Source organism: Athene cunicularia (genome assembly GCF_003259725.1).
Source record: "Athene cunicularia isolate RWA chromosome 9 unlocalized genomic scaffold, athCun1 chr9_part1, whole genome shotgun sequence".
Classification (NCBI taxonomy): domain Eukaryota; kingdom Metazoa; phylum Chordata; class Aves; order Strigiformes; family Strigidae; genus Athene; species Athene cunicularia.
In genome coordinates, this window is record NW_020799110.1 from 529700 (window position 1) to 556984 (window position 27285).

Here is a 27285-nt window from a genome sequence, read left to right on the forward strand (position 1 = left end):
AACACAAGCAAAGAGAACACAGTGGATATTTATACTTACTCTTTATCTTAATTTTAAAATTTCCTTGAATTTTCTGGGTAATAACATGTTAGCTTTTTTCATATTTGTTGAAGCAGCAGCAAGGAGAGGCAATGGAACTTGGCAAGAACAAGAAATTTATTTATTAAAACTGCAGGTAGTGATGTAAGCAGATACAATCATTTTTAATCAGTGCAGTTTAAAATCACTTTCTGGAGTAAATAATGCCCTCTGAAATCTTTTGGGTTAATTGTATATGTGAAAACTTTGCAACTGAAGAACTGCTATTAAATAATCTCTTCACTTGATTGCACCAAGTCATTTAATATAGTGAGTATACAATCTTTAACTTAGAAAAGGTGAGTTCAGGTGTTTTTACCATAAATAAGTACAAGGTATGGTTGAGTCTGTCTGGGCACGTTGTGTTCTGAAGCGTTGTCGATCCCTGGTGGGTCATCCCAGGTACACCAGGCTGTTTTGGAAAGAACGTTCTGCTAGTTCCGACCCTCTCTGTGAACGTGTAACAAAGCCGTTGGGACTGTTCAAGCTTTTCCCTTCTGCTCGGGCTTATGGCTCAGCAGGGCCGTTGCTGGCCACCGTAGCCATGCTCAGCAGGGCCGTTGCTGGCCACCGTAGCCATGCTCAGCAGGGCCGTTGCTGGCCCCTGCAGCTGTGCTCACAGGTGCTGGTTGTAGCGTGGGCCTGCACTCTCCTGATGTTTTTCAGAATCAGCACTTTTGCATCTGCTCTTTGTTTCTGTGTTGTTCCTCTTCCTCTGTGAAAACCTTCACCTCTTCGGGTGCTGCAAAAGTCTCGCTAAATTTCAGTCTGAACGATTTGGACAGATGGTAGTACAGAATGGGGTCGAAGCAGAGGTTTGATACTGCGAAGAGCAAGGTGGATTCTTTAGCTTTGAAGAGAGCTTGTTTCAGGGAGCAGCTGGTTGTGGTGTCGCTCTGGCTCAGGGTGTAGGGGATACGGACGATGTGGTACGGGACAAAGCACAGCAGGTAGCCTGCAGTTATGAGCAGGATGTTGATGAGGGCTTTCTTCACACTGGCGTAGCTCTCGCTGTATTTGTTTCGGTAGAGTTGTCTGACAACAAGGAAATTGGAAATCAGTATCACAGCTGAAAAATTCAGGAATATTGCTGTGCATATGAAATTTGTAAACACATGCCAGTCTCTTCCAAATTTTGTTTTGAAATCGATGCATCCCGCACCAGGTCTTTCTTCAATGGTCTTTATTGGAATAGCCATGTTGGGCACCGTTATGAGGAGAACCATTGCCCACACGACTGCGGACAGCATCTTGGCAAAGCCAGGCTCTTGAATGCGATACATCTTAGAACTGTGCATTAGCTGAAGGCAACGATCCATGCTTACAAATCCCAAAAATATAATTGATAAATACATGTTTAGGTAGATGAAGCAGGCTGTAACTTGACAGTGGAATATTCTCAGTTTCCAGGACGCAACTCCTAAGTCAACAATAATCTTTACTGGCAACGCCAAAGTCAACAAAAAATCCGCCGTTAAGAGGTTAATTAAGTAGATGTTCATACACTTCTGTTTCTGATTTTTTTGTGTGAATGCCCATAGTGCGAAACAGCTTCCAATAAATCCCGTCAGAAAAATCAAGTAGTAAAAATAGGTAAAAGCTTCCATTTTTTCACCAAGCTGGCAATGTGAAGCATTGATTGACATTGTAAACTTCTTGCACAAGTTGGTTTTGCTGCTAGGAGGTATCAAGAATCTGCAGAAAAAAACAAGACATCAACCATTCCTGAGTAACACTAGTTATTGTTTGAGGATTTTGTCTGATTAATTTAATGGAAAGAATGCAGTTGGGAAGAAATAGTTTTCTCTCTCTCTATGCTGCTTCACAAATCATAGAATTGTGGAATGGTTTGGACCTCAAAGCCCACCCAGTGCCACCCCCTGCCCCAGGCAGGGCCACCTTCCCCCAGCCCAGGTTGCCCAAAGCCCCGTCCAACCTGGCCTTGAACCCTTCCAGGGAGGGGGCAGCCACAGCTGCTCTGGGCAGCCTGTGCCAGGGCCTCACCCCACACACAGGGCAGAATTTCTGCCTTAGATCTCATCTAAATCTCCCTCTGTCAGTTTAAAACTGTTACCCCTCATCCTGTCTCCACATGCCCTTGTAGAAAGTCCCTCTGCAGCTTTCTTGTAGGCCCCTTTTACTCAGGGGGGCTTTGTTCTCATGTTGGAAAAGGTTGGAAATGTATTAGGGTTTGTTCTAGAAAGCGTACAGACTTCTGAGAAACTTTTCCACTGGAGCAGTTCTTCTTATTTGGTTCAGTCCCACCTGCCCCAACCAACTAAAACAGCCAAGAAGAAGGTTTGAATCTGTTTAAAGATCTGGTTAATACTAAAGCTGATCATACTAAAACTTCCTAACTTTTGGACAATTGCTAAAAAAAGGTAATATTTGTAGCATTCTTGTTCTATAGAAATGTATTAGGAGTTTTGAAGTTAAGGCACTGTCAAATCGATATACAGATGTGTCAGACGGATGTGCAAATAGTTCTAATCAGTCCTGAGTTTCTGTGAACTGCTCTCTCTTCCTGCTTGAACAGAGGAGAAGTTAATCCCATTATTTTTGTGAAGCCTTTAGAAAAAGCACATTTTGAAAGCAGCTGTTAAATCGTTTTGCTCACATTTTAGGCTTCACTAGCAGTTAGAGTGAAGAAAAGTCGATTTTGGTCTTACTTTAACTAAATATACTACTCCCTGACCGAGGGGTTTTCTCGGTTTTGTCTGCTACACTGTCAGACTGGCGCGAGGAATGTCTGTGGGAAAGGAGGCACATCCGTTAGAATTTCTTGGAATGAAAACCCAGTGCATTTATGTCATGAGTGGCATCGGACTGCAGCACTCTCATTTCATGATATTGTTCCTAATTTTAATGTACAGTATAAGAGAACTACTGCATTTGCACATTTATTTTCTGCCATAAAATATTTATGCAGGTGTGCACAACTTGTAAACCCAAATGACTGCAGATACTCGGGTGGTTTAAACGGGGGGAGCAGCGGTTTGTTTCTTGCCGTTGCCTTTCTGCGGGCGGCTGCTGTTGTCCTGAGCACACGCGCCCGGACTGCGCTCGGCCCCACGGGGTGCAGGCGGGCCGGGAGCGAGCGGGGCTCAGCACCGCGGGCCCTGGCACCTTCCTGCGCCGCGCAGCCCCGCTCCTCCTCGGCGAACGGAGCCCCGGAATCCTGCGGCACTGGGGCTCCAGGGCTGCGGCGTGGCCGAGCCAGGCGGGGCTGGCTCAGGCGAAGCCCAGGCTATGGGCCGGGTGCTCGGCTGCCCTCCGCCGGGCCCAGTTACCCTTTCAGGCGGGGTATTTACGCGGGGCTAGATAGGCTGGGGCACAGACTGGCAGCACGTACCTGTCCTGGTGGCCCCTGGGCTCTCCTGAGCGTCCCTCTGTGCAGCTCTCGGCGACGGCTCTGGCAGCCGGGTAGCGTGTTAATCTTTTCCTCTGGCTGCGTCTGCTGGTTTTCTAAAACATGTCTGTGGTTTTTAAATGTGATGATTGACGCAGTTCAAACTGGCATTCAAACAACTGAAGCGTGTGGAAGTTACCTCAGAGAGAGGTAAGAGAACGCCGTGGGCGTTCGCAGAGCGCCCAGCCCTCTCCTTCCTGCTGCTGGCGCGGGGTGGGCGGCAGGCGGGCGCGGGCAGTGCCCTTCCCCACGTGCGGCCCGGGACCCCGCAGAGCGCCACGGCGACAAAAATGCCTGTGGACGAGCTGCCTTAGACGTGTCGATGGGGCCAGCAGCGTGGATTATTGCGGGGGAGGATGGTCGGGGTCGCTTGGCCCGTCGGCGTGAGGGACGACAGGGACAGTGGCAGGGCTGTAAGGTGGCGGAGGGCCGGTGGGCCTGCGGGCAGCGCCAGCTTCACTCTCTCCTCCTAACTTCAAACCCAGGGATTTACGTTTAAATATTGATTGTGTGTCCACATGTGCAAGGGTGACGAGACACGTGTGGCTTGGTCAGCACCAGCCCGTGGCCTTTTTCACTTAGTCCCTAAAACTTCCTCGGATGAGTCCCAGACTCTTGACTTGGGGCTAGAGATTTGTGGTGTCAGTGGCCTGTTTCTTTGTTTTTGTTTTTAAAAATCTGAAACTCTCTTCCACCCCGCCCCCTGTCTTCCATTTAAAATCTCTCTGGAATCAGGGGTTTACAGTGGAGCTCACCCTCATTCATTACAATATTCCTGCATGAAATTCCAGGTTTTTTTAGAGTTGCAATCTAATTTGCAGATTTAAAGGCACATAGGGATTCTACTGATAGCAATTAACAGTCTGAACCTTTGGATATTTGCCAGCACTATTAAAAATAAAAATGACACATTGGGGATATAGGGGAAATGTTTATAAATAGGTTGGGTTTTTTTTTTTTTGTTTTAAATCAGGAGAAACTCTCTAACACCAGGTTAGTGGGTGGAGGGACTGACAACAGTACTGAAACCCCCAAATGTTGACACTTTGTTGTAGTTGAGAATCCACAGGAATTTACAAATCGTGTACCAGAGCTTTGTGAAGAAACAAATTACAAATGTCTGGTTTTAAGTTTAGTCATAAGCTTGAAGTTCAGACCATGTTTGTTGAAATGTTTGCAAAGCTTCATAATCTAGAATGATCCTATGTTCAGTTTTGAACAAACATGAGTTAGTTTTATGGTGTTACGCTCATCATGAAGAAGTGATCTTTCCATACTTGTATTTTTCTTCCTTTTTTTTTTCTTTATACTTGAAACATAACATTCAGTCGTTTGGTTTTTTTTTTTTTTTTTTTTTTTTTTTTTTTTTTGTGTCTCCCCTTTTCTACAGAGTCAGTTTACAGCTCAGAAAACTTTCCCAGGTCTAAAAAGACAAGGTGGTGGTTAGGTAAACCTTTACTGAGAAATGGTCTGAGCTTCTTAGAGATGTGTTTTGGGAGGAGAAGAAACATGAAAATGTGAATCTATTGAGTCATAACTCTGGGTTTATTGCGGTTTGGTGTCATCCTCTTCCCCTGTCTATATGTCTAATTTAAAAGACCGCTTTAGTTCATAAATTACAGATGCAGATGGTAGATTTTGCTGTAATTAAAGTTGCTAAGCACTTCTTATCTTAAAGCCCTCTTTTTGGTGGTTTAAGCTTTGCTGAATTTTTGACTTGTGATTTGCAGTTCTCCCTGGTGCACAGCTGCTGAGGCTGACTCCTGGGACTGGGGTGTGGTGCAAGGAAGGGAAGGGGTGCTGGTGTGGGTGGGAATTCAGCCAAAATGATTAAATAATTTCTGAGAACAAAGCCAGAAAAAATAGCATCTAAACCTAAAAAACCCCCAAAATCTGATGACCTTTAAGAGCACATCAGGTGCCTTGAGCTTTGAGTTGGGCGCCCCGAAGCCGTGGGGGGTGGTCCTTGTGTCAGGATCACTTCTGATACCTCTCCACGTTTCGCACGTTCACCTGGAGAAAGGTTTCACCTCCAGGAAGGTTCCAGAGGCTTTCTGGAGCTCTGCCCTTAGTAGGCTTTAACCCTTTTTTCCCCTTCCGAGCACCCTCCACTGCAGGCGTGGTCCAGCCCAGCGCCCGCGGCCGCCACCTGTCCCCCTGGGAAGGGGGAGCCCGAGCTGGGGCTGGCTGCGGGGGGCTGTGGGCCGCCATCCTGCGGGGGAGCTGGGACACGGGCCGGGGGCCGAGAGCACCCCGCGTGGAAGGGGATTGAGTTTGGATGTACCTCCGAGTCCTTGGGGGTCTCCTCGCTGGGGTTTGGCCCTTGGGAGCTGTGAACTGTGTGTGGAGGGCGTTGGGGCCATGGCGGGGGGAGCGGGTGTCTGCCCAGCCAGGCTCTGCTCCTCGGGGGTGAAACACTTTGTGTGACGGCGCGTGACAGCATGGGCTCGGGGTGTGCTAGGGCTCGGCTTGGCTGAGGATCCCCTCGGGAGATGCCACTGTGTGTTTTGTCCTCCCCCGTCAGCAGGTCTCCTCGTTACCCTGAACAGGAGGCCTTGTTCAGAGTTGCTTAGATTTTATGTGCTTGCTGTCTGCAGGAAAGAATGTATTGTTTACTGGGGAGCTGTAGGCCACACAACTGTTTCCCATCGGGCCCAAGGACACACAGTACGTCTCACTGTCTGTACAAATGTTTCTCATCAAATACAAGGACAGATTGGACGCATCAGCTAGGTCAGTCTGTTCTTCACACCATCAACCGTAATTAGTAAGGAGCCTCTAATCAGGAGCTACTGTCCTTGAGGAGGTGAAACAGCCTGGAACATGGAAGCTTGTTAAAATTGTTTAATATAAATGAGTTTAATTAGAGATTAGAGTGTCCTTTGGAAGAACTAGCCTCATTATAATTGTAAGAATCACATCCACTGCTTTGAAGACCCCTGCCCAAATTAAGCTCCTCACCCTTTGAGCTTGAGTTTGTGCAGAAAATTACAAACCTACTGTAACTTTAAATGGGAGCGAGTATGTTACTAACCAGTGAGAGATAGAGGTGATAAGTAAGTAACCAATAGTCATTACAGTAAACACACAGTCATGTAGTTTGGAGTGTGTAAATGCTTTGAAGTTCTTTGGTGTGGTGTGCTTGATTATGGATGTTTTCCACCTAACACCTTGCCCAGAGTAAAGCAGTATTTCCTCTCCAAACTAATCTTGGTTTTGAGAGTCTTTATTTCAGGTAACAGCCTCAGGGGTTATTTACTTAAGTCTCCGCAGATAGGTGTCCTGTGGGATTTATTTGGGATTAATGTTAATTAAAGATGCACTGTAAGGGGTGCAGTTAAATTTAAAAGGACAGTTTTCTTTAATGTTGTACTGGAGGATTGCATGTGAGTGTGCATTTACAGAATGTTTGTCCTCATTTCTGCAGCTGCCAGGCAGGTGCAGCTTACGGTGAGGGGATATCTCCCAGCCCCTCGTTCTTGTTGCGTGTTCCTGACCTTCAGTCCTGGGGAACATTCAGTGTTAGCAGCGCTGGCCTGCCTCTGTGTGAGCTCCTGTCTTTACATCAGGGAAACACAGAACAACCTGTTCATCCAGCTGGTGGGAAGCTGATCTTTGAATCTGTCATTCCTATCCTTGTCTCTTTTAAATCAGAAAGTTGTTAAGCTGAGGGTTACCGATTCCATTATGTAAGGTTTCTGAGCCTGCTTTCTGTGCGGGTCCAAAAGTAAGGCTGATCTGCACGTCGTGGCTGCGTGGACTCTGTCAGATTTCCCAGCCTGGGGTGCAGTGGGAGAAAACTGGGAGAAATTTCACCCACGTTTAGGTGGGAGCAGGTAACGGTCAGCTCCCTGCGGTGTGGGACGGTGCGGGGGGCACGGGAGGCCTCCCCTCTCCCAGAGCAGGGTCAGGTCCTGGCGGGAGCGGTGCCAGCGCAGGCAGAGCCCAGTTCCTCCTCCTGGCCCGGGCACATTGCCAGAGCCAGAGGAGGTTTTGGGGTGGATTGCTCGCAGGAGGGATGTGGCTCTCCTGGGACTTGCCCTGTATAAATGTGCTGCTAAAGGCACTGAAAGTTTGAGATGTAATTTTGAGTTTTGATTTCTTCCGTGTGTGTTTATGTGCCTGTACAAGCCAGATGGAGTCAATCTCTGAGACAGAACTGATGGGAAGCCCTGCTTTTATCATGATTTTGTATCATTTACATGATGGTAGACAGGAAAAAGACCAGAATACACTTGCAAACAGTTGATTTTCTTTCAGCTTCTCTTCAGCTGTGAGGGAAGTGTTCAGAGTCGCTGTCAGCGGCACAGTAATGAGCAGATGGCACAAACGAGTCCTGCGAGAGTTCTCTCCCGTGCGCGGCTGGCACAGCCGTGTTCTGGTGCTGAGGTACGTCTCTGAGGAGCAGTCTGAGTGGTGTCTTTGCCACGCTTTAATCATGTTGCCAAGAAGTTTTTTTCATGTGCAAACACGTACAAACTAGCAAGCTTAGTATTTACTCTTACCACTGGTCATGACTTTTATTGACAGATTCAAATTTTGTGTCCCATTGTAACGTCTGCTTTGTAAATGAAAAATAGGAATGATCTCGGCACAGGGGAGTTAGGAATTCTGAGCAGTAACAGCTATTTCTGTTGAAGAGAAAACTGCTTTGTGTATGTATTTCAGAGCATCAGGTGTGTTCAGTGTAGGGGGGGTCTGCCCTGCCTGTGTGTGTGAACTGGGGGTAGGTGACCCCGTCATCGCTGGCCAGCAGAGCACCCCCTCTCCTGTCAGACAGCCAGCGGCTCCTCGGCCTGCCCCGGCACCCTCCATCAGTTACCACTATTTAGTTTTAATTGTTTGAACAGCCTTTTACAGGTGTGCAGTGCCCTGAAGTGATGACTATTAGACGTGCTAGTGAAGATTTCTCATAAAAAGAATAAAATGCTTATTTATCGGGCTGGGATGGGAGAACATGTGTGAGGGTGTTGGCAGAGGGAAAGTAGCCCTTACCACCCGTCCCCTCTGTGTTAAAGTTAGCAAATACAAGGGGTGCTCCCTCGTTACATCTGCTGGTTGTGATTGCGTGGTCTTGTTAGGTAGATTAAAGTGATATCTGCCCCCTCTTTGGTTTAGTTGGTTTTTTTACAATAGAGGTCATTATGCAGGCTGGTTCTGTCTGGGGCACCAGGCCTTTGCAAGAGATCCCGCTCCAGGTGGATAACCTGCCTCTCCAAAGAGAAAAGGACCAACGGTGCCGGGGAGGGAGCCACGGGTACGTCCAGAGGACGACCTGGAGCGGGGGACTGGCCCTGGGGTACCCATAACCTTCCCTGCAAGAACTCAGGGGAGGCTCCTCCAGGTGGGGGGCGGACAAGGCAAGAGCTGGTACTTAGTGTGACCACAGGACGTCTGGTGTCCGAGGAGCTGGCTAGGTTTATCCAGGGCGTGGTGCTCTGGGAAACGTGGGAAAGAATTAACTTAACCAGTGCAAAACAAAATTGGCCCCTCACCTTTCGGTCCGGGTTCCTACAGCAAAGTAAAGAGCAAGGCTGGGGACATGGAGCGGACGCTTGGTTTGATAAAGGTGTTATTTGAGACTTGTCACACACAGGGTGACAGGTTGCAGTAGGGCCAGGGGTCACAGAAGTGTTTTGTGACTTTTTTTTAAAGAGAAGCAAAAGCTAGAAATTTAGTGTCACTTTTCAGAAGTGTGTTGGTCAGCATTCTTTCCCCTGGGTGCCGGTATGTAGATTTTTGTCATTCTAATATCAGTAATCTGATGGGGTGAGGAAACCATTTTGCAATATAAATAATTTTTTTCAAAACCTGCAAAGTAATTAAAAAGTTATATATACTGTGGAAGTGTTTTCATCTCTGTATGCCAGTGTGCTTTCACAGCTGCAATTACTTGGGTATATGTAGCAAAACCCAAGCCATGCCATGTAAGGAACTAAATGATTTTGCCATAAATGACAAAAAAATCTCCCACAAAGCAGCAGATTGCTCTCCCTAACAAGCTGTTTCCCTTGCTTGGAGGGAAGAGCCTGTGAAGTCTCAGTTTGACAAGAGTCAGGGAGCTCTGAAAGAACCGTATAAATCATCTTTTATGTATCTCTTTAAAAAACCCAACCACACCGCAGCTTCCTCCTGTAGTCCCTGAGGGCTGGCTCGTGCAGAGGGTGTCCCCGCCCCTGCAGCCCCGTGAGTACCCAGGGTTTGTGGTGGGACATAAATGGAGGTAAATCCGCTCCCCCAAGGTGTGTTCAAGCTCAGCACTTCTCTGCCCTTTAGTTGGAATATAATCCTGTGTGATGGCAGAGTACTCTTGCTTGCTGCAGGACGGTGGTCTCGCACCAAGGGAATTTACCCACAGCCTTGGAGGAGGATCAAAGACTGTGTGTTTAAATGTCTTCCACCCTGAGGGATTAGCTGGTAGGACTAAAATGAAGCACAGTGGCAGAAAGGTGAAGCACGTGTTATTTCTGGTTTTGTTCCTGTATCTTCTTTGTTAAGTAAAATGAAAACGTTCAGCTCCCAGAGCCACTGCCTGAAAGCTCTTGTGGGCACTTCATGCCCTGGTGTGTTTTCCCTGTACAATGATAAAACCAGTCAATCAAAAAAAAAAAAAAAAAGCTGCACTGAAAAATACAGTTAGAAAAGCGATTGTATTTATATACAGAAGGTTGGTCGCTTTCAGCTATTACCTTTGTACAGAGAGAAATGCTTTATTGTTGTGCCACAAGCATGGGAAAACCAACAAATCATTCTTTCTGGAGTTCGACATAGCCCAGAGTTTCTGGATGGCTGGACGTCTGTTTTTTCAAGCAGCTCCTTGAGCGTTCTTACCTCCTTCTGCAACAACAGCAAGGGAGTTACTGCAGTCTCAGTTTGGTGTGAACGTCCCTGGTGTACACCGTGTTACTTCAGAGAAGTCCCGAGGAATATGGCACCGTGTAACTGTGCTGTTCAGCCTGTAGAAGGCTCCTCTTTAAACACTTGAACATCACATTTTACAGAAATATTCTGACATTTGGTCATAAGGGTGACAAATAGTCATGTTTAATTTTTAATTTTACAGAATGTTTCCCTTAAGAAAACCTATATATATCTATTCTAATTTTACCAAGGGTTTTTCAGGCTCTGTGCAGATCTTTGAGGATTTGATGTGTACTTTTTTTCCCCACAGTTGTTGGAATAGTGTCCTTCCTTAAGCTGCACACTGCCTTCAGCCCTTTCCTTTGTGACCCGGTTAACACATGAGAGTTTCCCCTCAGGTTCTCAGTCCTCTTTTCCAGGCTGGTGGAGGTCAAGTGCTGAACTTCCTCGTGTGGCTTCTGCGGGCGCTGCTCGGGTGGGCTGGAGCGAGCGCTGGGCCCGGCCCTTCAGGCTGCTTTTGGGGGCTCGTGTGTGGTGCCTGGCTTCGGAGAAACAGCAGCAAGGCAGTTTGATGCCTGGGGCTGCTGGATAATCCTTCGGAGACCGAGGCGGGGAGCTCCAGGGTGTGTTGTTCCAGTTACTCCTCTCTCTCGTTTTGAGATGCAGATAGGTTGTACCACACCACCGCGCAGTCAAAGCATCAGCTGAAATAGCACTGGGAAATGTATTGGCAACACGCAGTAATGTTTTTATACAGACATACACCTCCTGGTATTTTATGCTGAAGCATTTTTTCTGGTTTATTGCTGGCTCTCATCTGTTCAGGTTTTTTGAGACATTTGCATTCTTGAATAACTTTCTGACATGTGCATTATTTTACAGACCTGAACCTACGCTATGTTTATACTTTCCCGAAGCGTATTTGACCTTCTGGATTTAGAAGTTTCAACCTCACTTGAAGTTTTCAGCTTGAGATGCAGTTTCTGATACAGCTTTTCTTTAAAGGGCAGGCAGAGGTAAAAATAAATAATGGGATCGAGGCAGACATTTGCAGCAGACAGTACAAGAGTGAACTCCTTTGCGTAGAACAGGGTTTTTTTTGAGTGGCAGTTGAACTGTGAGCTAGTCTGGCTGAGCGTGTATGGTGTTCTGCAGAGGTGGTAGGGTACAAAGCAAACGACAAACACAAACATGATGCTGAATATATTACGGCTGGTTTTTCTCTTGGCCACGTCTGAGTTCCGTCTGAATTTTTTGTAAGAGCTATATATTTTTTTTGATATAGAAGTGTAAAAAACAATTAGCAGAAGAAAAACAACCCAGAAAATCCCAGTGCTAATATAACTTGATGCCTTGTGCCACTGTCTGCCAAGCTCACTTTTAAGACCTATACAGTTTTTGGAATAATTTTCTTCAGTAATATCATTAGTTAAAATCATATTTGGAAAGGATATAAGTATTAACAGTAACCATATGGTTATAGAGACCACCTTACTGTAGTTAACCATGTGAACAAAGGAGGTGAATAAAGGCTTTACAATTTTATAGTATCTGTCAAAACCTATGAGGCCAAAAAACGTTATCCCGATATACATGTTTGTATAAAAAACAACTGCGGAGTATTTGCACACGAACGTGTTGAGCTGTGGAGGTCCAATTTCTGAATCGGCAAGGATTTTGAAAGGAAATGTCAAGCTCATTAGGAGATCAGCCACAACGATGTTTTTGAGATAGACAATAAAACTCTTTTTGCTAGAAACATACAGAAAGATCCACGCTGCCACCCCGTTCAGCAAGAGTCCTGCTATGAAAATGAAACAGTAGATCAGGGGAATGACTGTCTTGGTTATTACTGTGCTGTGACTGCAGTTGTTTCCCGAGGAGTTTGTGCTGGAGTTGAACATCTTACAGTATCTTTGTTCCTAGAAGCAGAGAAAGATTATCTCAGTAGGATAACATGGTGCTGTGCTTTCCATTAATTAGTATAAGATTTCTACTCTTAATTCAAAATACATCTGGCACCCTTCTCAGCAGTGACCACATTTCCACACCAGTCGTTTCCAGCAGGGATACATCGTTAGTGGTTTCCGAGTGGTGCCATCTCACTTTTTGGTGACGTTCAAGGGCCATGCTGCTGTTCTGAACAGAGGATCCGTTTGCTTCTCCGTTTGATCCGTTGTTCAAGCCCTCTGCTGCCGCTTTTCTGCGGGTATGAGCCTGCGTGCTGCGAACTAGGAGGGTCACTGGGCCACAGTGATTTTGTGACTAAATACATCTCGTTAATCCTTAAGGACCAGTATGTATTTTTAGCGCTGGTTTACCAGGAAGCACGTGAGGGATATGAATACTCCTTTTACAAGTGTTCTATTTTGTATACAGGCATAAAAACCACTCTTCTGTTAGGCAAGCGTGGAAATATCTAGTGTGTGCCAATATTTTCTAATGTTCACTTGAAAGAAACCTGTATGTGCAGCTAGCACAGTTTGCTTTAAATTTTTAGTAGCACAACACCCAGGAGTGTGCCTGTGTGTTAGCATAGTGTGGAGGCTAGAGCTGTCCTTCAAGTCATTCAGATTTACATTTTAGAGGATCTCCAAGAAGCTATCACATCTGCTGTCTGCTTTTCTTTGACAGAATGTTTACGGGGGTGGATATCCTCTGTAGGGAGGGCAGAACAGATATAGATATAATGCTGCTGTATTTAGCAAATGAAAACCTAGGCAACTGAAACATAAGTGCCATGGAGCTGGGAAAAGAACCTCACCTCATCTTTTAGAAAATCCACAATTCTGGATGGGTTTTTAAAGGAGAGAGCTGGTGTGGAGAGGGGGTGTTATAACTACCACGTGAATGGGTGCATTAGGGTTAGGGGGTAATGATGGGTAAGGTTTGTTAAAAATAGAAAGATCTCCTGGAAAAGCGCCAGCAGTAAATGGCATTTTTATGTAAGATGGTAACACACTGTACTTAAAAATCGTTCTCTTCCCATTGCTGTCTGCTGTGTACCTGTTCTCTTCCTCCTGTCAGGCTGTCTGAGCAGGACCCTCTGCATATGGTGTGTTTGGAACTTGTTCCTGCTCTGTAGGGTTTCCTAAAGCAAAGTTCCTGGAGCTGGCTCTTTCTATGCTGGGGCTTAGTAGCAGATAATAAATGGCTTAGGAAGTTCATGAAGTATGTCTTGTGTTGAGGCATCACTCAGCAAAGGGTTATTTCAGAAGCATGTGATTAGAGTTGTGGACATTAAACCTCGATCAGTAATATTGTGTCTGTGCAGCATGGATGACACCTCACACGAATTTTACATCTGGTACAGCAGATTTACCAACTGCCCATGCCAGACTCTGTAAATCTTTCTGTATCAGTGGCATGTCCTTACCTTTCTTGGTTTGACTGCTGTGGTGCTCTCTGTTAAGGGTCTAGAGCGCCTTCCATTCTCAGGCCCAGGGCCTCTTCTCTTGCTGGGCGACCTGTGTGAGAGACAGGAGAGAACAGTTGTCAGAGCTGTGTATCCTAACGCAGGGCAGTGTAATCCTGCGGGGCCGAGGGTTCCCGCAGCGCAGGGGTCTAAGGACGGAGCTGCAGACAGCTCTCCAGATCTTCCCGGAGGAGATCAGAGCTGGTCAGGGACAGAGTCAGGGAGCACTCGTGTTCACCCCGGAGCCCGGCACTGCGTGGGTAGGGCTGGAGGCCTTTGTGTGTCCCCGGCCGTGCATCCCGTCATTTGTGTCCGTGACCAGTTTCAGCTGCCGCTCTGGTCGCCGAGGCAGAGGCTCAGCTCTGGCTGAAGGGCCCCGTCCCCCTGCCCTCAAGAACTCTCCCTCCGTGGTGGTGGCTCCCAGTGTGGGTGCTGTGGGAGCCGCGGTGCTGCCCCCCAGCTCGGCCTGCGTGGGCCGTGGGGCTGGGCTGCCCGTGGGGGGCAGGAGCCGTGGAGTCGTGCTTCCACGTCCTAGAGAGCTGCCCTTCCCTGCTCGCTCTGCCTGCGTCCTTGTTGCGGCTGCCCGTAAGCCCTGGCAACGGGAACACTCTCTCCGCTGGTGAGGACGTGGGGACTTGCAGTGGCTCCAGCACATCACCCGCGGCTTGCAGTGAGTAGATAGCCCTCATCCCATGTTGGGGTTCACCCGCAAACTGTCCATACGCTTCAGCTGATGTTAATTGGTGGGTCAATTTAGGACCTTTTTGTCCAAATGCTACTTGCGGTGATGACTAAGCTTAAGGAGGCTTTTTTTCCCCCCAGTTTTTAAAACTTTGCTGTTTTTTTGCTGCTGTGTAACTGCTGCCATTTGTGGTGTGTGTTGGAGGGCACATGTCAGCGTCGAGCAGTTGTGGTTTGGATGTGAGAGCAGCCTGTCGTTCTGGGCAGCGTTCTGCCTTCAGACATTGGTCCAGCACAAAGTGGTTTTCCTTGTAGATGATACTGACTAGCTGTGCAAAACCAGCAAACTTGATTCTCCGAAGTAACAAGATTGATCTGGTAAAATATATCAAAGCTTGAACTTTCCCAGTTTGCAAATCATGTCTTGGCAAAATACACAAACAGAAAGTTGCATAAACCATTAAAAATGTTTCCTTCCGTCTGTATTCACTCTTACACTGTCATTTGTAACCTTTCCAGTATCCATTAAGGCACTTTTTCTTGACTTCTGTGACTTGGTTGGCAAATTTCAAAGTTCATGGCTGCTTTACTGAACATAAGCATAATGTTTACAAGTTTTTGTTTTGGTTTTTTTTTTTCCCCTCTGAATATAATGAAGTTTCTGTAGCACTGAGTGCAGATTTTAGCTATTCATGGAAATTAATGCAGCTGCTTGATAAGTAAGTATGCAATGCAGTTACTGGGTTAGGAATCGCTGACAGGGGTCACTGTCCCCAGAAACCTTTTTGGAACTGCAGAATGGAGTTTAGCAAGGAAGGCCATGCCAGATGTTATCTCAGATGTTATGAGAAATCTAGAGAAAGAGGAAGTGCAATACATAGAACACAGCAATTGTGAGTTGTGCTGCGTTGTGCTAAAAGAATAGTAATTTTTTTTCAGATTTTCTTTCTGTGGTGGTAGGAATATCGGCCATGCCGGTCGGTGTGGATGCGTGCCCCGGCCCTGCGGTGCCAGCTGCCTGCCCTGCTCCCCGGAGCTCCCGCAGCCGGAGCCATCGGGGCCGGCTGCCCTGGGGCTCCTCGGGGGCTGGAAGCTGCTCGGCGGGGGGCTCTGGGGGTAGGGGCTGTCCAAGGGCACCCAGCGGGTGCGTGCTCGGGGCGGGCCCGCACCCCTTCCGCCTCTCTGCAGAGGTGCCCGACCGGGCAGTGGGGGGTGCCAGGGTGGAGGCCTCGGGAGCCGTGGCTGTAATTGCTGCTCTCCTTTGGAAGGTGCTTTGTGCACTGACTGGAGGATATGTTGGTACATTTGACTTCTTGCAAGTTTGCCAAGAGACTAAGATTTTGTTATTTTTCAGTTCTTATTATAACATTTGTCATAAGGCAATGTCTGGATTTTAATACTTAAGAGAATAAAAGTATGCAAAATACACTGTGTACTATTTCAGCCCGTTAGAATGGCATATTGGGTGGTAGTTGTTCTCGTTTGTCACAGAGACATAAGATGTAGTGCAGGAAAACGGGATAAATAGTCAAACTAGGATGACAGAAAAAAAAATAGCATTGCAGGAAGGAGTAAGCGAGGAGCTGTGAGCAGCATTGTACGTGGTGGTGCTCTGTGCTCGCTTCTGCTGAGGCGGCTCAGAGAGACAGGCATCGGCGAGCGTGGCAGGAGGTTCCAGGTGGTGTCGGGTCCTTGCTGCTGTGCCTTCAGCTCTTGCTTTCAGGGCCCCCACGTCTGGTGTCAGAAGACAGAGTTCTGCCTGAGCTGTGTTTCTACTCAGGCTACTCCTCGGGGTGCCGGTGAGAGTAGTGTCCCCTGTGAAAGTGGCTGAGAAGGGCCGTGTGTGCCGGGAAGGTCGCGGGTGCTGCTCTGTCCCCGGGGGTAGCAGTGGCTCCCCCGAGGCAGGCGAGGCGCGGGGACACTGCGGGTCTGTCCTGGCGGCAGCTCTGGTTGGCCAGGGGAAGGACAGAGGGGTGAAGAACTCTACATCTTTACAGTACTTCTCGCTCTTGAGCCAAAAAGGCACAATTCAGGATGTTCTAGTGGGGAGGTAGCAATCGGTGACAGAGAGAGGGACTTTCTCATGCTACGATACCTTATTTACAAACTCCTGACTTCCCAAACGCGGGATGAATTGAACAAAAAGCTGGACTCGGATCTTTTCCGCCTCCGAACGCCGTCCTCTGGGGCTGGTGTCCTTCCTGATGGTGCTGTCGGGCCTTGTGAGCTGTCCCCTTGTGTACCGTCAGCTTTCCTCCTCCTCATCCCCATGTCCTGCCTGGTCGCCCCTTCTGCCAGCGTCCCCGCTTCGTGTCCCTTGTGCCTGTGCAGGGACCGCAGCCCCGGAGTGAGCAGGGACCCCCCATCCTGCAGCACCCCAAACCCCCGCAGCCCTCTGCAGCCCTGGCCTTTGCTGCAGGCAGCACCAGGTCTGAACCCGGACGCTTTCCTTCCTCATCCCTTAACCAAAGGGAGCAGTCGACTTGCTCAGCTTGGAAGAACCTGGCTCTATCATCTAACCTTTAAAATGCTATTTTAACACAAAACACGGAATAAAGCCGTGACACGTTTTGTGACCTCTCTTCGTTGGGACTGTATTTGCCCCTGGCTGCCTGTATGCTTTTGGGGGGTTGCGTAATTCTTGGGGGAATGTGTGTGAAGATTTGAATTTCTTTGTATAACACAGTCGCTATTTAGAAATGCTTATGAATTAATGACTGTACCTGCCTTTTTTTGTTCCTTTTATTTGCAAAAACAGTCCCAAGCTTTTAAGTTCAGTGTGTTACAGACATTTTCTGGCAGTGGTTGGGCTGAAAGGAGTCCCACTAACACCTTTCAGAAGCATGCAGTATTGCAGTAGAAAGTCTTGACTTTCTTACAGTTGTGAGTGAATTCTCTTTTCCAGTTGGATACAAAACATCTGCTTTTACAACTGAGGCAGACTGGAGCGCTGAGCTTTGCTCTCCTCACTCCCCTTCTTCCTTCCTCCCTCCCCATCTGCTCCCCCTTTAAAAAGTGTTGTGAGTGACATTTCCAGGCCGCCTGTGGAAGATCGGGGTGTTTGTCCCCAGGGTGGATGGCAGCAGTGTGGCAGGAGTGGGGGGTGCAGAGTCCCTGCGCGTGGCTCCGGCCCCCAGCCCGTGCTGGCTGGAGGGCTCAGTGCCAGGGCAGCCTGTGCCTACACCCGCCCCGGGTCCTCCAGACAGCCCGTGGCCTCGACAGCGCTTCCTAACGGATCTTCCCCGCCAGAGCCATTCCATCAGTTAGATCATGCGTGACGTTTTCTGGGCATGTGCGAGTAATTCCTGTGTTCTGAAGGGCACAGCGAGTGGGAGAGCCAACAGGTAGGTATAAAGCCCAGCTGTAGATAACACTGTTTATTTCTTGTAAAAATAGCAGACTCTTTGTCGGGCAGTGCAAGCTCATTTGGTTGCAGTGTGAGGACACCTCAAGGGTAGAGCTTTATTTCTGCCTCACCAAACCCACCAGTTACTGTTTCATTTCTTCCTGTTGCCCGGGAGTCCCTATGCTACTTTTGAAATCTAAAATTTAGCAGCCTGATTTTCCTGATAAGTTAAACTTTTCATTCTGTATTCAGTTCTGATTTTTACACGAGTCTAAATTACTCTAAACCCACAGCCTTGTAGCAGTAAAATATTAGAGCCTATGGAGTATCTGTGCAAACCCTGATATTCACACTGAAACCTGGGCAATGCTTTGAGCTGTTTGCGTGTAGGGTCATTTCAGATCTAAGCCAAATATTCTGTTTTTTTAAATTAAGCCTCACCCCCCCCGCCCCGAGATCCTTCTTCTCTCCCATCAGTTATAGTACCTGAATCGGGGAGTGGTGGATGTAAGAGAAGTCAGGACCAGGGTATTGGGAGTGGTCAGTTTATGCTTTGATATTAGAGGATTAAACAGACCAGCTTTTCAAAGCAACTGTCCTACCACATTTGGAATTACTCTAGTGTGAGTACGTCAATAAAACTTGTTAATGATTAGTAGTTTTATTGGCCTAAAACTGGATATTTAAAATTAAAAAGTGGCTCAAATTGTTCCTTTTAATATTCTGTTTTAACAGTAATATTTCTCATTTAAATATTTGGGGTTTAATTCTATTTTCTGATGTTTTAAAGTGTGAGTTTTATATTATGTTTCCTCAGTCATAAATTAAAACAAAAATAGTTGCTTAAGGAAAAACATCTTTTGCCAAAATAGACAAGACAGAGCAATCCTTCCCTGCAGACCAGATCGCTGGTGGCGTGGCTGGAGGCTGTTCCGTGTCTCAGCCCAATAGGTGTGGGACTTTGCCTGCCTTGGCTTTCTCTATTTATTTACAGTTATGACTGCTCATTTGTGTTCCAAGTAATTTGTTTGTGATTTGCATAATGCGAGGATGATTTCCTGTTCACCTTATTTATCAATTTAAAAAAAAAAACAAGTGATGGTGGTAGTTATTTAAAAATTAAAAGAGAATGTTAGAGAGCATTGGGAATGTACAGAAACGTGTAATGGAAAGGCAGAGTCTTTCACCTGGAAAGAAATGTAAAACTGTGTATGTGGTCCCTCTTCAGCTAGGAAAGATTTACAGAATAAGCCCGTTACAGCTGCCTTATAATGAAAAACGCCACGAAAGCTGTGCAGGCTGCAGAGGTTCTGTCACTTACCGGCTGGAGCGCAGTCCTGCCTCTGCTCCGCTGGGCCCATGGGCGGCTCGTCCCGCCTGGACAGCCTCGGCCCTGTCCGCAGGTGCAGGGCGGGGTGACCGGCGGGCGGTGGTACCGTCAGGCGCTTGTTACCATCAGGCAGTGTTACAGTCAGTCAGCCGGTCAGTGCTCCATCCAGCGGTGTGTGGGTCGGTCGGTGTTACGGTCAGTCGGTCAGGCAGGCAGCGTTACTGTCAGGCGGTGTGTGGGTCGGTCAGTCGGTGCTGCGGTCGGTCGGTGTTACAGTGGGTACCCGTTGCAGGGGCGGCGGGTCGGCGTGGGCTGTATGGGTGCAGGCAGGAGCGCAGCGCAGCCGAGCCGAGCCGTGCTGCTGGGCCAAATGTGGTCGAGCTCTGGAGTGCTGCAGATGGCCGGTGCTATTTTCGGGCTCTTACACGCACTTCCATGAAGATCAGTGTTGAACCGGTTTCAAGAAAGACACGTTTGTGCAGCTGGCAAAGCAGTAAGCGATCTTAAGTTAAGGGCTGGTGTTTTCTTTTCTTAAACTGTTCCCAGGCCTGACTGTGACCTTTTCTTTAAAGCTTTTCTGCCCTGATAGCTTCTGCTTTTGTTAATGGGAGTGTTCTGAACTGCAGCGCACGGGCTGACGCGGTGCTTGCTCAGGGCGTGCTCAGAGGCTGGGAGATATATTCTTGGGATAAGTTGAATCTTTGGTGTATGGCATTTTTCTTTGTCTTCGTTTTTTCTTTTTCTTTTCTTTTAACCTTAATAAACTGTCTGCCTCCTCCCTTCCTGTTCTCCCTACATGTTTACTAGGAGGCTTTGAAATCAGGCACAAAATTAGTGGAAATGTATGGAAATGGAAAAGCTAACCTCTTTTTTATGAACGTGGGTAAGTAGCATATGCTGAGAGCAATCTGAGATTTGGGGAGAGAAATTGAGGTTTATATTTCTAAAAAAGTGAAGTATGCAAGTTGCATACATTAATGTTAACAAACACTTAATACATGACTTGAGCTCTGCTTTACAGTGTGTAACCTGAGCCTGCTCTTCCCCCAAATCTCACTGAATCTCAGCGAAATAAAGGGGTGTATTCAGAGACAAAATTGTCTTTACGTTATTCTGAGTACTCCTGCCCCTCTCTCATTTCTGAGACTCAGATCAAAGCCTTAACGGTCAATTATTTGTTGCTTTTGGGTGATGAGTTTGGATGTTGGTTCCACTGGCAGTTTTTATACCTGCCTTATATTCTGTTTCTGTGTCAGTGCGAGCACTCAGCCTGTCTGGGAAGCTGAATCCGAGCCCGTCAGGCCTGGCAGGGACGTGCTGTGATGCAGCAGTTTGGGTTCAGTTGCCTTCCTGGGTGCCAGAGGCTAGGGCACCCTCTGGTCCCCCCTCAGCTGCCCACCACCGGGCTCCTTCCTCTGCAGGCAGTCTCCTCCAACTGTGGCAGCTCCCGCCGGTAACAGCCCACCCTGATAACAACCCGTGAGATAACAGCCCGTGAGCTGACAGCCAGCCTGCTTCCCTGGCGCAGCTCCCGTGGGCCCCGCTGCACAGCATCTCCCCGTGGGCCTGTGGGCTGTAGCTTTAGGGTTCACGTCTCATGGACGCTGTGTCACACCTTGTACTGTCAGGGTTCAGTCCAGCTTCCTCGGGTGCCCACACCCTGCTCGGGCCCTTCCCCTCTCTCCTGGGGGTGGCTCGATGGGGACCATCCTCCTGCGTGGCTCCGGTGCCCAGCGCCGCTGGGAGAAGCCACAGGAGCCGTGTTGCTTTGAGCGCTGTGCCAGACAGGAGGGTTTTCTGGGGATGGCAGGGGCCCTTGAACTTCTGTTGCTGGGACATGTTCCCTTGTCAGTGAGGGTTTCAGGCAGGGCAGGGGGCCCCAGAAAAGCCTGTTCCTTCCTCTGTTCGTCATGGGGTATTATTATAACTGAAGCATGTTTTGGAAAAACAGGGATTCTGTTTCCGTTCTCATTCTTGTTCCAAATGTGGCAATCGGCTAGAGAGGGATCACGCCTGTGCACTGGGAGCCCAGTGTCACACCGCCAGACACGAGTTGGTGGCAGCACAACCTGTTTCTTCTTTACAGCTGGGCTGCAGTCTCGTGGTGACGGGCCGGGGCGTTGTGCAGGCCTGGAGGCAGCCCGGGCTCGGAGCTGTGTGATGGGGACAGGGGAGGAAGCACCGGGCTCCCAGCCCATCCCGCTCCGCTGGGGTGCGGGTGACACCGTCTCCTCGAGAGAGTTTGCTGCCAGGAGCCCGAGTCGGGGGCTGCTGGTGCATCTCCCGGCGGCTCCCAGCCCTGAGGCCTGCTCCCTGGGAAGCTCAGCTGGCGCCGGCTGCTCTGGGCTGGGCCCAGAGGCCTGTCCAAGGGAGGGTCGGGCAGGACGAGGCACAGGGCCTGTCAGGAGCTCCCCAAAAGCACCCAGTCAGCCAAAGCTTCGGTCTCTTTCCATCCACCTTACTGTCATTTTTTGAAGCAAGGATGAGAGGATGGGTCAGAGGAGGCTTTGGCTGATCACAAGTGCTTTGAAAACCTATGTCCCTCTGAGACAGTTCGTAATTAATTCTAAAGAAAAAGCTTTTTGTTTTGTTTGGTTTTTTTTCCTTTCCCCAGAAACAGCAGCAGAAGCCTCAATATCCCTTTTGAGACCAAGGTCAGCTTTCAGAGTGTGACCCACAACAAACTTTTTCCAATAGCTTCCTTATCTAAGCCTAAAATTAAAATAAGCAATGTTCCGTTTGTGTCCAGATGAAATCCTTGCAAAAGAGGAAGAGAAGTGCAGTCTGCCAAGACAAGTGAGTTTGAAAGAGAAACATAAAATAAAGGATAGGAGGAACTTCTTGGCAAAGCAAAATTGTCCGCCAACCTCAATTAAATCTCTCCCTCCAATGGCAGTTCTCACTTTATGTGCAGCACCCCAGACTCTCTGCTGGAGGCCATTGTCCAAAGAACTAGCAAAAGGAAAAAATTGAGCAGTGAGAAAATTGCCTAAACATTCCACAGCTATTCCCATTGTTTCAATCGATTGAGTGTTTAACAAAGAGCTAAATAACCTTTTCTGCCGATCCATCCGAAAATCGGGTCCTGAGGCTGCCGCCAAGAGTTTGGATCAGACGACCAACCTTTGTGTGACAGAAATAGTCTTTCCTGCGGGCTGAAATGGCAAACTCGGCACTGGGGGACTGGGCTCTGGTAGCCAAGTGCCACGCGACAGAAGCAAGATCCTGGTTTGAAGCCTCAGTGCCGCCCGCAGGGGAGCCCCGAGCGCGGCGCAGGCCCAGCCGCCCTCGCCGGGTTCCGTCAGCTTTAGTTACCGGTGCAGAGGGTAAAGCCTGTTCCTGCTGGCTCCTCCACACCCCCGCCCGGCTCCTGTCCGAAGGCCCCGGGTGTGCTGCAGGAAAGCAGCAGGGCTTTAACCCCCTCTTTCTGCAGGAAGAATGGCTGAGGAGGGGTTACGAGCAGGTCCCAGAAGACACCAGGACTTCCAGGGTGCATACTGCGGCAGTGCTTGCTGCTGCAGCTGTGCTGCAGGGGCCCCTTGTGTCGTAGGCAAAGCGGGGAGGAAGCACTGTTGCTCAGTACTTTATTTCTACCCCCAAATTTTTTATTTTCCAGTTTCCCCAAAGCAGCCCAGAAGCACCTATGTGCTTTCCCTCATCGGCAGAGGTGAGCATGCACCATGTTGGACCTGCAGGTAGTGATGTGCTGTGGAAGTGGGAATCCTGCCAGCAGCATTGCTTGGGTTTCTGGAGATGGCTCTTAGGCTTCAGCACGGCCAAATGTGTGAGATACGTGCTCTCTGTGTGTGAGAACAGAGTTCTCTTCTGCCACCTCTGTGTTACCAGTGTTAGAGCCCCTCCAGGTCACTGCGGGTGTGCTGGTTCCCGCAGGAGGGGTGGGCATGCCCCGCCGTGCCCTGAGCTGCACCTAGCTCTTCTCTGCAGCACAGAGCAATTTCTCTTTTACGTTCTTCTGAAGCATAACGGTCCTTCTAGGGCTGGTTAGCTGGTTTAGAGTCCACTCCTAGGCCTCCGTCCCCGAATGACTCAGTAATTTGTTATTTTTAGCTCTGTAAAGGAAGGGGACCTCTCCCAGCTAACTGAGGTGGAGGTGAGCGCAGGCGAGTGACCCGGAGTGCTGAGGCTGCCCTTGCAGTGCTCCTGCCCTGGCAGGGCTCAGGCCCGACCGTCCCATCCCGGTGAGTGCAGCAGGAACTGTCCTTTTCCTCTGCGTGGTCCCATCTCAGGACTGGATTTCTGTGCAGTCTGACTGCTCTGGTTGGAGGGAGAAGTGCATCATGCTTGTGTCTTCATCTGAGTGTGGAAGGGAGGATCTTGGTTCTCCCTGGGGTGCTGTCGGTGAACCAGCACTCCTCAGGGCAATTGTTGAGCGAGCAGTTGGAAACAGTTGCAGCTGAGTTCTGTACGTAGTTGTGTATTGTCTCTCCTTTTTGATGGAAACAACTCCAGGAGCTTTCAGCTATGGGATTCTGTTGTCCTTTTAGTACGGATGAGAACAGTAAGCTTCCTCCATGCTTTGCCTGCTGATTTCCTTTTTTAGAGTGGTAAGAGCCACAGACCCAGACTCTATGCTCTGCAAATTGGAAAGTCCATGAAATTATCTGTTGCCACTCCGAGCTGTTGTCTGTTAAATATCTTGCACTATCAGGGGATTCACCTGTTAGACTGGTGCTTTAATTCTCTTTACTAAGCAGAGGTTTCCTGGAAATGTCGCGTCTGGCAATCCTCTCAGCCCCGCAGTGGCCCCTGCCCCGCCGGTTACCTGATCCCCTAAGCCTCCGGGGCTGCACAGAACTGAAGTGCTGTGGGGGCACGTCTTCCTCTTCCAAGAAAAGTGTTTCTTCATCAATCAAGAAACCTCTTGATTTTTATTCATGGTAGATGGTTAGTCCCTGGCTTTGCGTCAGGTAGGAGCGTAGGCACATGTGGAATCCCCACAGTTGTATCAAGACCAGGCTCTGGGACTGCACGGCTGTAAATGGGAACTGCATGAAAGATTTCCCAATTCTGCGTGTGCTGAAGCAGAGTGACACAGTTGTCATCTCTGGCTGTGAACATTGTCATCCGTCAGGAGTTCGTTTGTCAGTGGGACAGAACCTGTGTGTTAGATACTTGTGGGCAGAGCGTGACCGCGGTGCACGCTGACACCGGGGACGAGCTGAGGCACAGACCTGCAGCTGATCTCCAGGGTGAGGCAACCTGTAGGACAGTTTTGACTGCGTGCTTGGGCTTTGATTGCATGTTTATTATTCCCTATTTGAAAGGCTCAATTGGAATTGAGAGTCTGACCTGAGAAATTCCAGCTTGCTTAAAAGGCCTTCTCAGTGCTTTCTAACCCTCGGTTCCTTTCCTGAGGTCTCGTACCCGATCAGGAGTTGCTCTTGTGCAGCCTAGAAATGGGGCTCTGATGTTGTGGAGTAGGGACATCACTTACATCCCTTCGTTTGGATCCTAGTTGTTTGGATATCCTTTCCCATCCCTCCCCCTGCTGCTCCCCGCCCCCCTCCAAGCCAGAGAATGCTTTGAAACAGAAAGTGAAGCATCTTGCTCTTGTCAACCCTGATACCGTCGGAAGCAGGCTGTCTTGTGTGCTGTGCATATGGCAGGGCTGGCTCTTACTTCTCAGCTGCCTGTCCTTGTTTTTCAGCTTTGTGTAACGGAGTTCTGCAAGTAAGCGCCTCTGGGTTTGATGGGGGGTGAGTTTAGGCAACTGTAGTTTTTACTGACTTTGTTTCTCTGGAGAAAGCAGTGCTAGCACCCTACCTGTGACTACTGTGGAACATTACGTGGATCAATTCTAGTGAGTGGCTCCTGGTGAGAGCGTGAGCAGGTGGCTCCTGCCGTTGGCTTCCACCGGTCCCGTTAAGAGGGTCCAGTTTTGCTGGGGGGAGCTGATTGGCTTTTTAGGGACACAGGAGACCAGGCCCCCATGCTCCAAGGAACATCCCACACCTGTCCTCTGCACGGGCAGGCTTCGTGTTGGTCCCTACTCACTGTCCCTAGTCCCATGGCTTTTCAGAGCAACACTCCCTGAAACTGCAGGTGTTTTTAGATCGGTTTTTGTTTGGCTCTACTTATGTAACATAATTCCATCCCTGGAGTGAGAACACGGAAGAGCTGATACCCACAGCCTGCCTTTGACTGAATCTTCAGTCCAGGCTTTCTGGAGGGGACATTTCTTCAGGTTGAAGTCAAAACTTGCCATTTAATTCTTGCTAAGTCAAGGGTTGTTTTCTGTGCTTTGCAAAATATTTCTGGGGAGTTGAAGTATTTTAAAATAAATTGAGCAGGATCTCTGGGTGGGCAGTGTGACCCTGCTGCTCAGGCTCGTGGTCTAATGCTCACTGATTTATTGCCCAGAAGGAAATAAAGATAGCAGGGTTTGCCTTCAATAGTGAGTGAAGATCATAATTTTGTGTGTTTGTTTAATGTATTGAGGAAGAGAAGGAAAAGCTTAAAAACAATCCTCAAAATTCACCTTTTCATGTTAAATGTTCAAAGCTGTTCTGGTGGCTTTAAATAGCCATCCAGTGTTCAGTCTGGTTAGTGACATCTCCTTTCTCCCTCTCACTTCCCTTTTATCTGTTGCATTATTTTTCCATTTTGTTTATTGTTTGGGGCTTCTGATGACTAACACTGTACTTGAAACACAATAGGAACTAAACAAAGCATTCTAGCAGACTGTTGCCAGGGGAGTTTATCAGACGGCTTTTCTGTGCGAGTGGTTTTGTATGGATGTGGTGGTAAAGCAGGCATACATGTTTAATATGCTCACACCCACTTTTTGTTCAAAATCTGGTCTCTTGGTTAGTTAAAACTTGATCATATTCTGATAGATACAATTGCTGAATTAACTCAAACCAATATACTAATTAACTCAGAAATTGTTTTTTACGGTGGTCAGGAGTCACTGCTTAGGAAGAAAAGAATCAGAAGGCAGGAGGAGCGGTGCCTGCTCTCACTGTAAAGCCCTCGCTGGTGTACAGACCTCCAGAGCTCCAGGCTGTGTGTGGAACCAGGACGTTGGATTGCCCCAATACACTCAGGACCTTGTTTACATACATATTTTTTGCAAAGCTTGTTACCTTTTTCAACAGGAAAGGGGGTGACACAAGCGAAAGAGGTGAGGCCCTGTGGGTGAAGCAGTGCTACCAGGGACACCTTACAACCGGCGTGTAATGGCAGTAGACTTCAGCTGGGGGGGGAGTTTAGCGTAAGGCAGTCACGCCGCAGATCTGAGCCCGGGTTAAGAGGATGCTCGTTCCCGTTCAGCTGGTGCTGGGGAAGGACGTACCTGCTGTGCTGGGCGCTGCTCCCGCGGTGGGGCTGGGGGCTGCGGCTGGCGGCCCTCGGTGCTGCTCCCTCGGGGACGTGGCCGCGGGCTCTGGCCGCTGCAGAGGGTCGGGCAGCGCGAGCAGAACGCTCGCCAGCAGACCAGGAGCCAAGTGTCACTGGTCTTCCTCTCTGGGGATCACGAGTGGGCAGTGAATGCTGGAAAAGGAAGTCAGGTCTAGGCAGGCAGCGACATCTCAAACACCAGCCAAAGTGCTAAAATATGTGGTTGGTCTGTGGTTTCTCTCTGAAAAGTTGTGCAGGTCTCACTGGACAGTCCAAGCTTTGCAGCCATCAGGGTGAAATTATTTTAAAAATGGTAACGGGCTGAAAGGTAGCAGAACCCAAGGGGGGGCAACTTTGGGGATGATGTTTCCATACTTTATATTTTGAATTCATGTCATTGTAGCATTATCTAATGGCGTGGTTGTACCCTTTGGTTTGAAATGTCATTCCTGGTTAAAAGTTGTTTAGGATTGTTGAACTAGAACTAAGTACATCAGTCGCAGTGCTGCCTCCAGCAAGAGATTGAAGTGTCCAGCTCTCCATGAGAATGTGAACTACCAAAAGAAGGAGAAATTTGGTGGTTTTAAGCATAAGATGCCATTCTGTGATGGATTAGATGTTGCAGCACAGATAATCTTTTGCATGCTTCAGAGAGAAGTAACCAGTCGTCCAGGGCAGAGGATTAAGAGATTAAAGAGTGGGGAGGACGTCTCAGCTCTGTGTATAGTTTCACCCCATTGGAATGACTGTAGGCTGCAGGGCAAACCAAAGGGTTGCTTTGTTATGTAAACATGGATATTTTTCCA

The 27285-nt window shown here is 48.5% G+C and overlaps 3 protein-coding genes across 4 annotated transcripts in view; 1 reads left to right on the forward strand and 2 right to left on the reverse strand.

The window, feature by feature from the left end:
- MED12L (mediator complex subunit 12 like) overlaps positions 1-27285 on the forward strand; it is a 132244-nt gene that overhangs the window by 29993 nt on the left and 74966 nt on the right. The gene's annotated exons all lie outside the window — the stretch shown is intronic.
- GPR171 (G protein-coupled receptor 171) lies at positions 597-1724 on the reverse strand. Its single transcript, XM_026854769.1, has one exon. It carries the CDS (start codon positions 1722-1724, stop codon positions 747-749), a length of 978 nt encoding a protein of 325 aa, XP_026710570.1. The 3' UTR covers positions 597-746.
- On the reverse strand, positions 10187-22059 carry P2RY14 (purinergic receptor P2Y14). Of its 2 annotated transcripts, none has more exons than XM_026854768.1 (3): positions 21988-22059; positions 13725-13815; positions 10187-12270 (listed from the first exon to the last, which is right to left on the reverse strand). In XM_026854768.1, exon 3 carries the CDS (start codon positions 12250-12252, stop codon positions 11239-11241), a length of 1014 nt encoding a protein of 337 aa, XP_026710569.1. In that variant the 5' UTR covers positions 12253-12270; positions 13725-13815; positions 21988-22059; the 3' UTR covers positions 10187-11238. The 2 variants fall into 2 exon arrangements, with proteins under 2 accessions (XP_026710569.1, XP_026710568.1); XM_026854767.1 differs by lacking the exon at positions 21988-22059 and adding an exon at positions 19112-19212.

Excerpts from the sequence above, each read along its gene's own strand:
- P2RY14 (XM_026854768.1), bottom strand. The coding sequence starts at position 12,252 with ATGTTCAACTCCAGCACAAACTCCTCGGGAAACAACTGCAGTCACAGC.
- GPR171 (XM_026854769.1), bottom strand. The coding sequence starts at position 1,724 with ATGTCAATCAATGCTTCACATTGCCAGCTTGGTGAAAAAATGGAAGCT.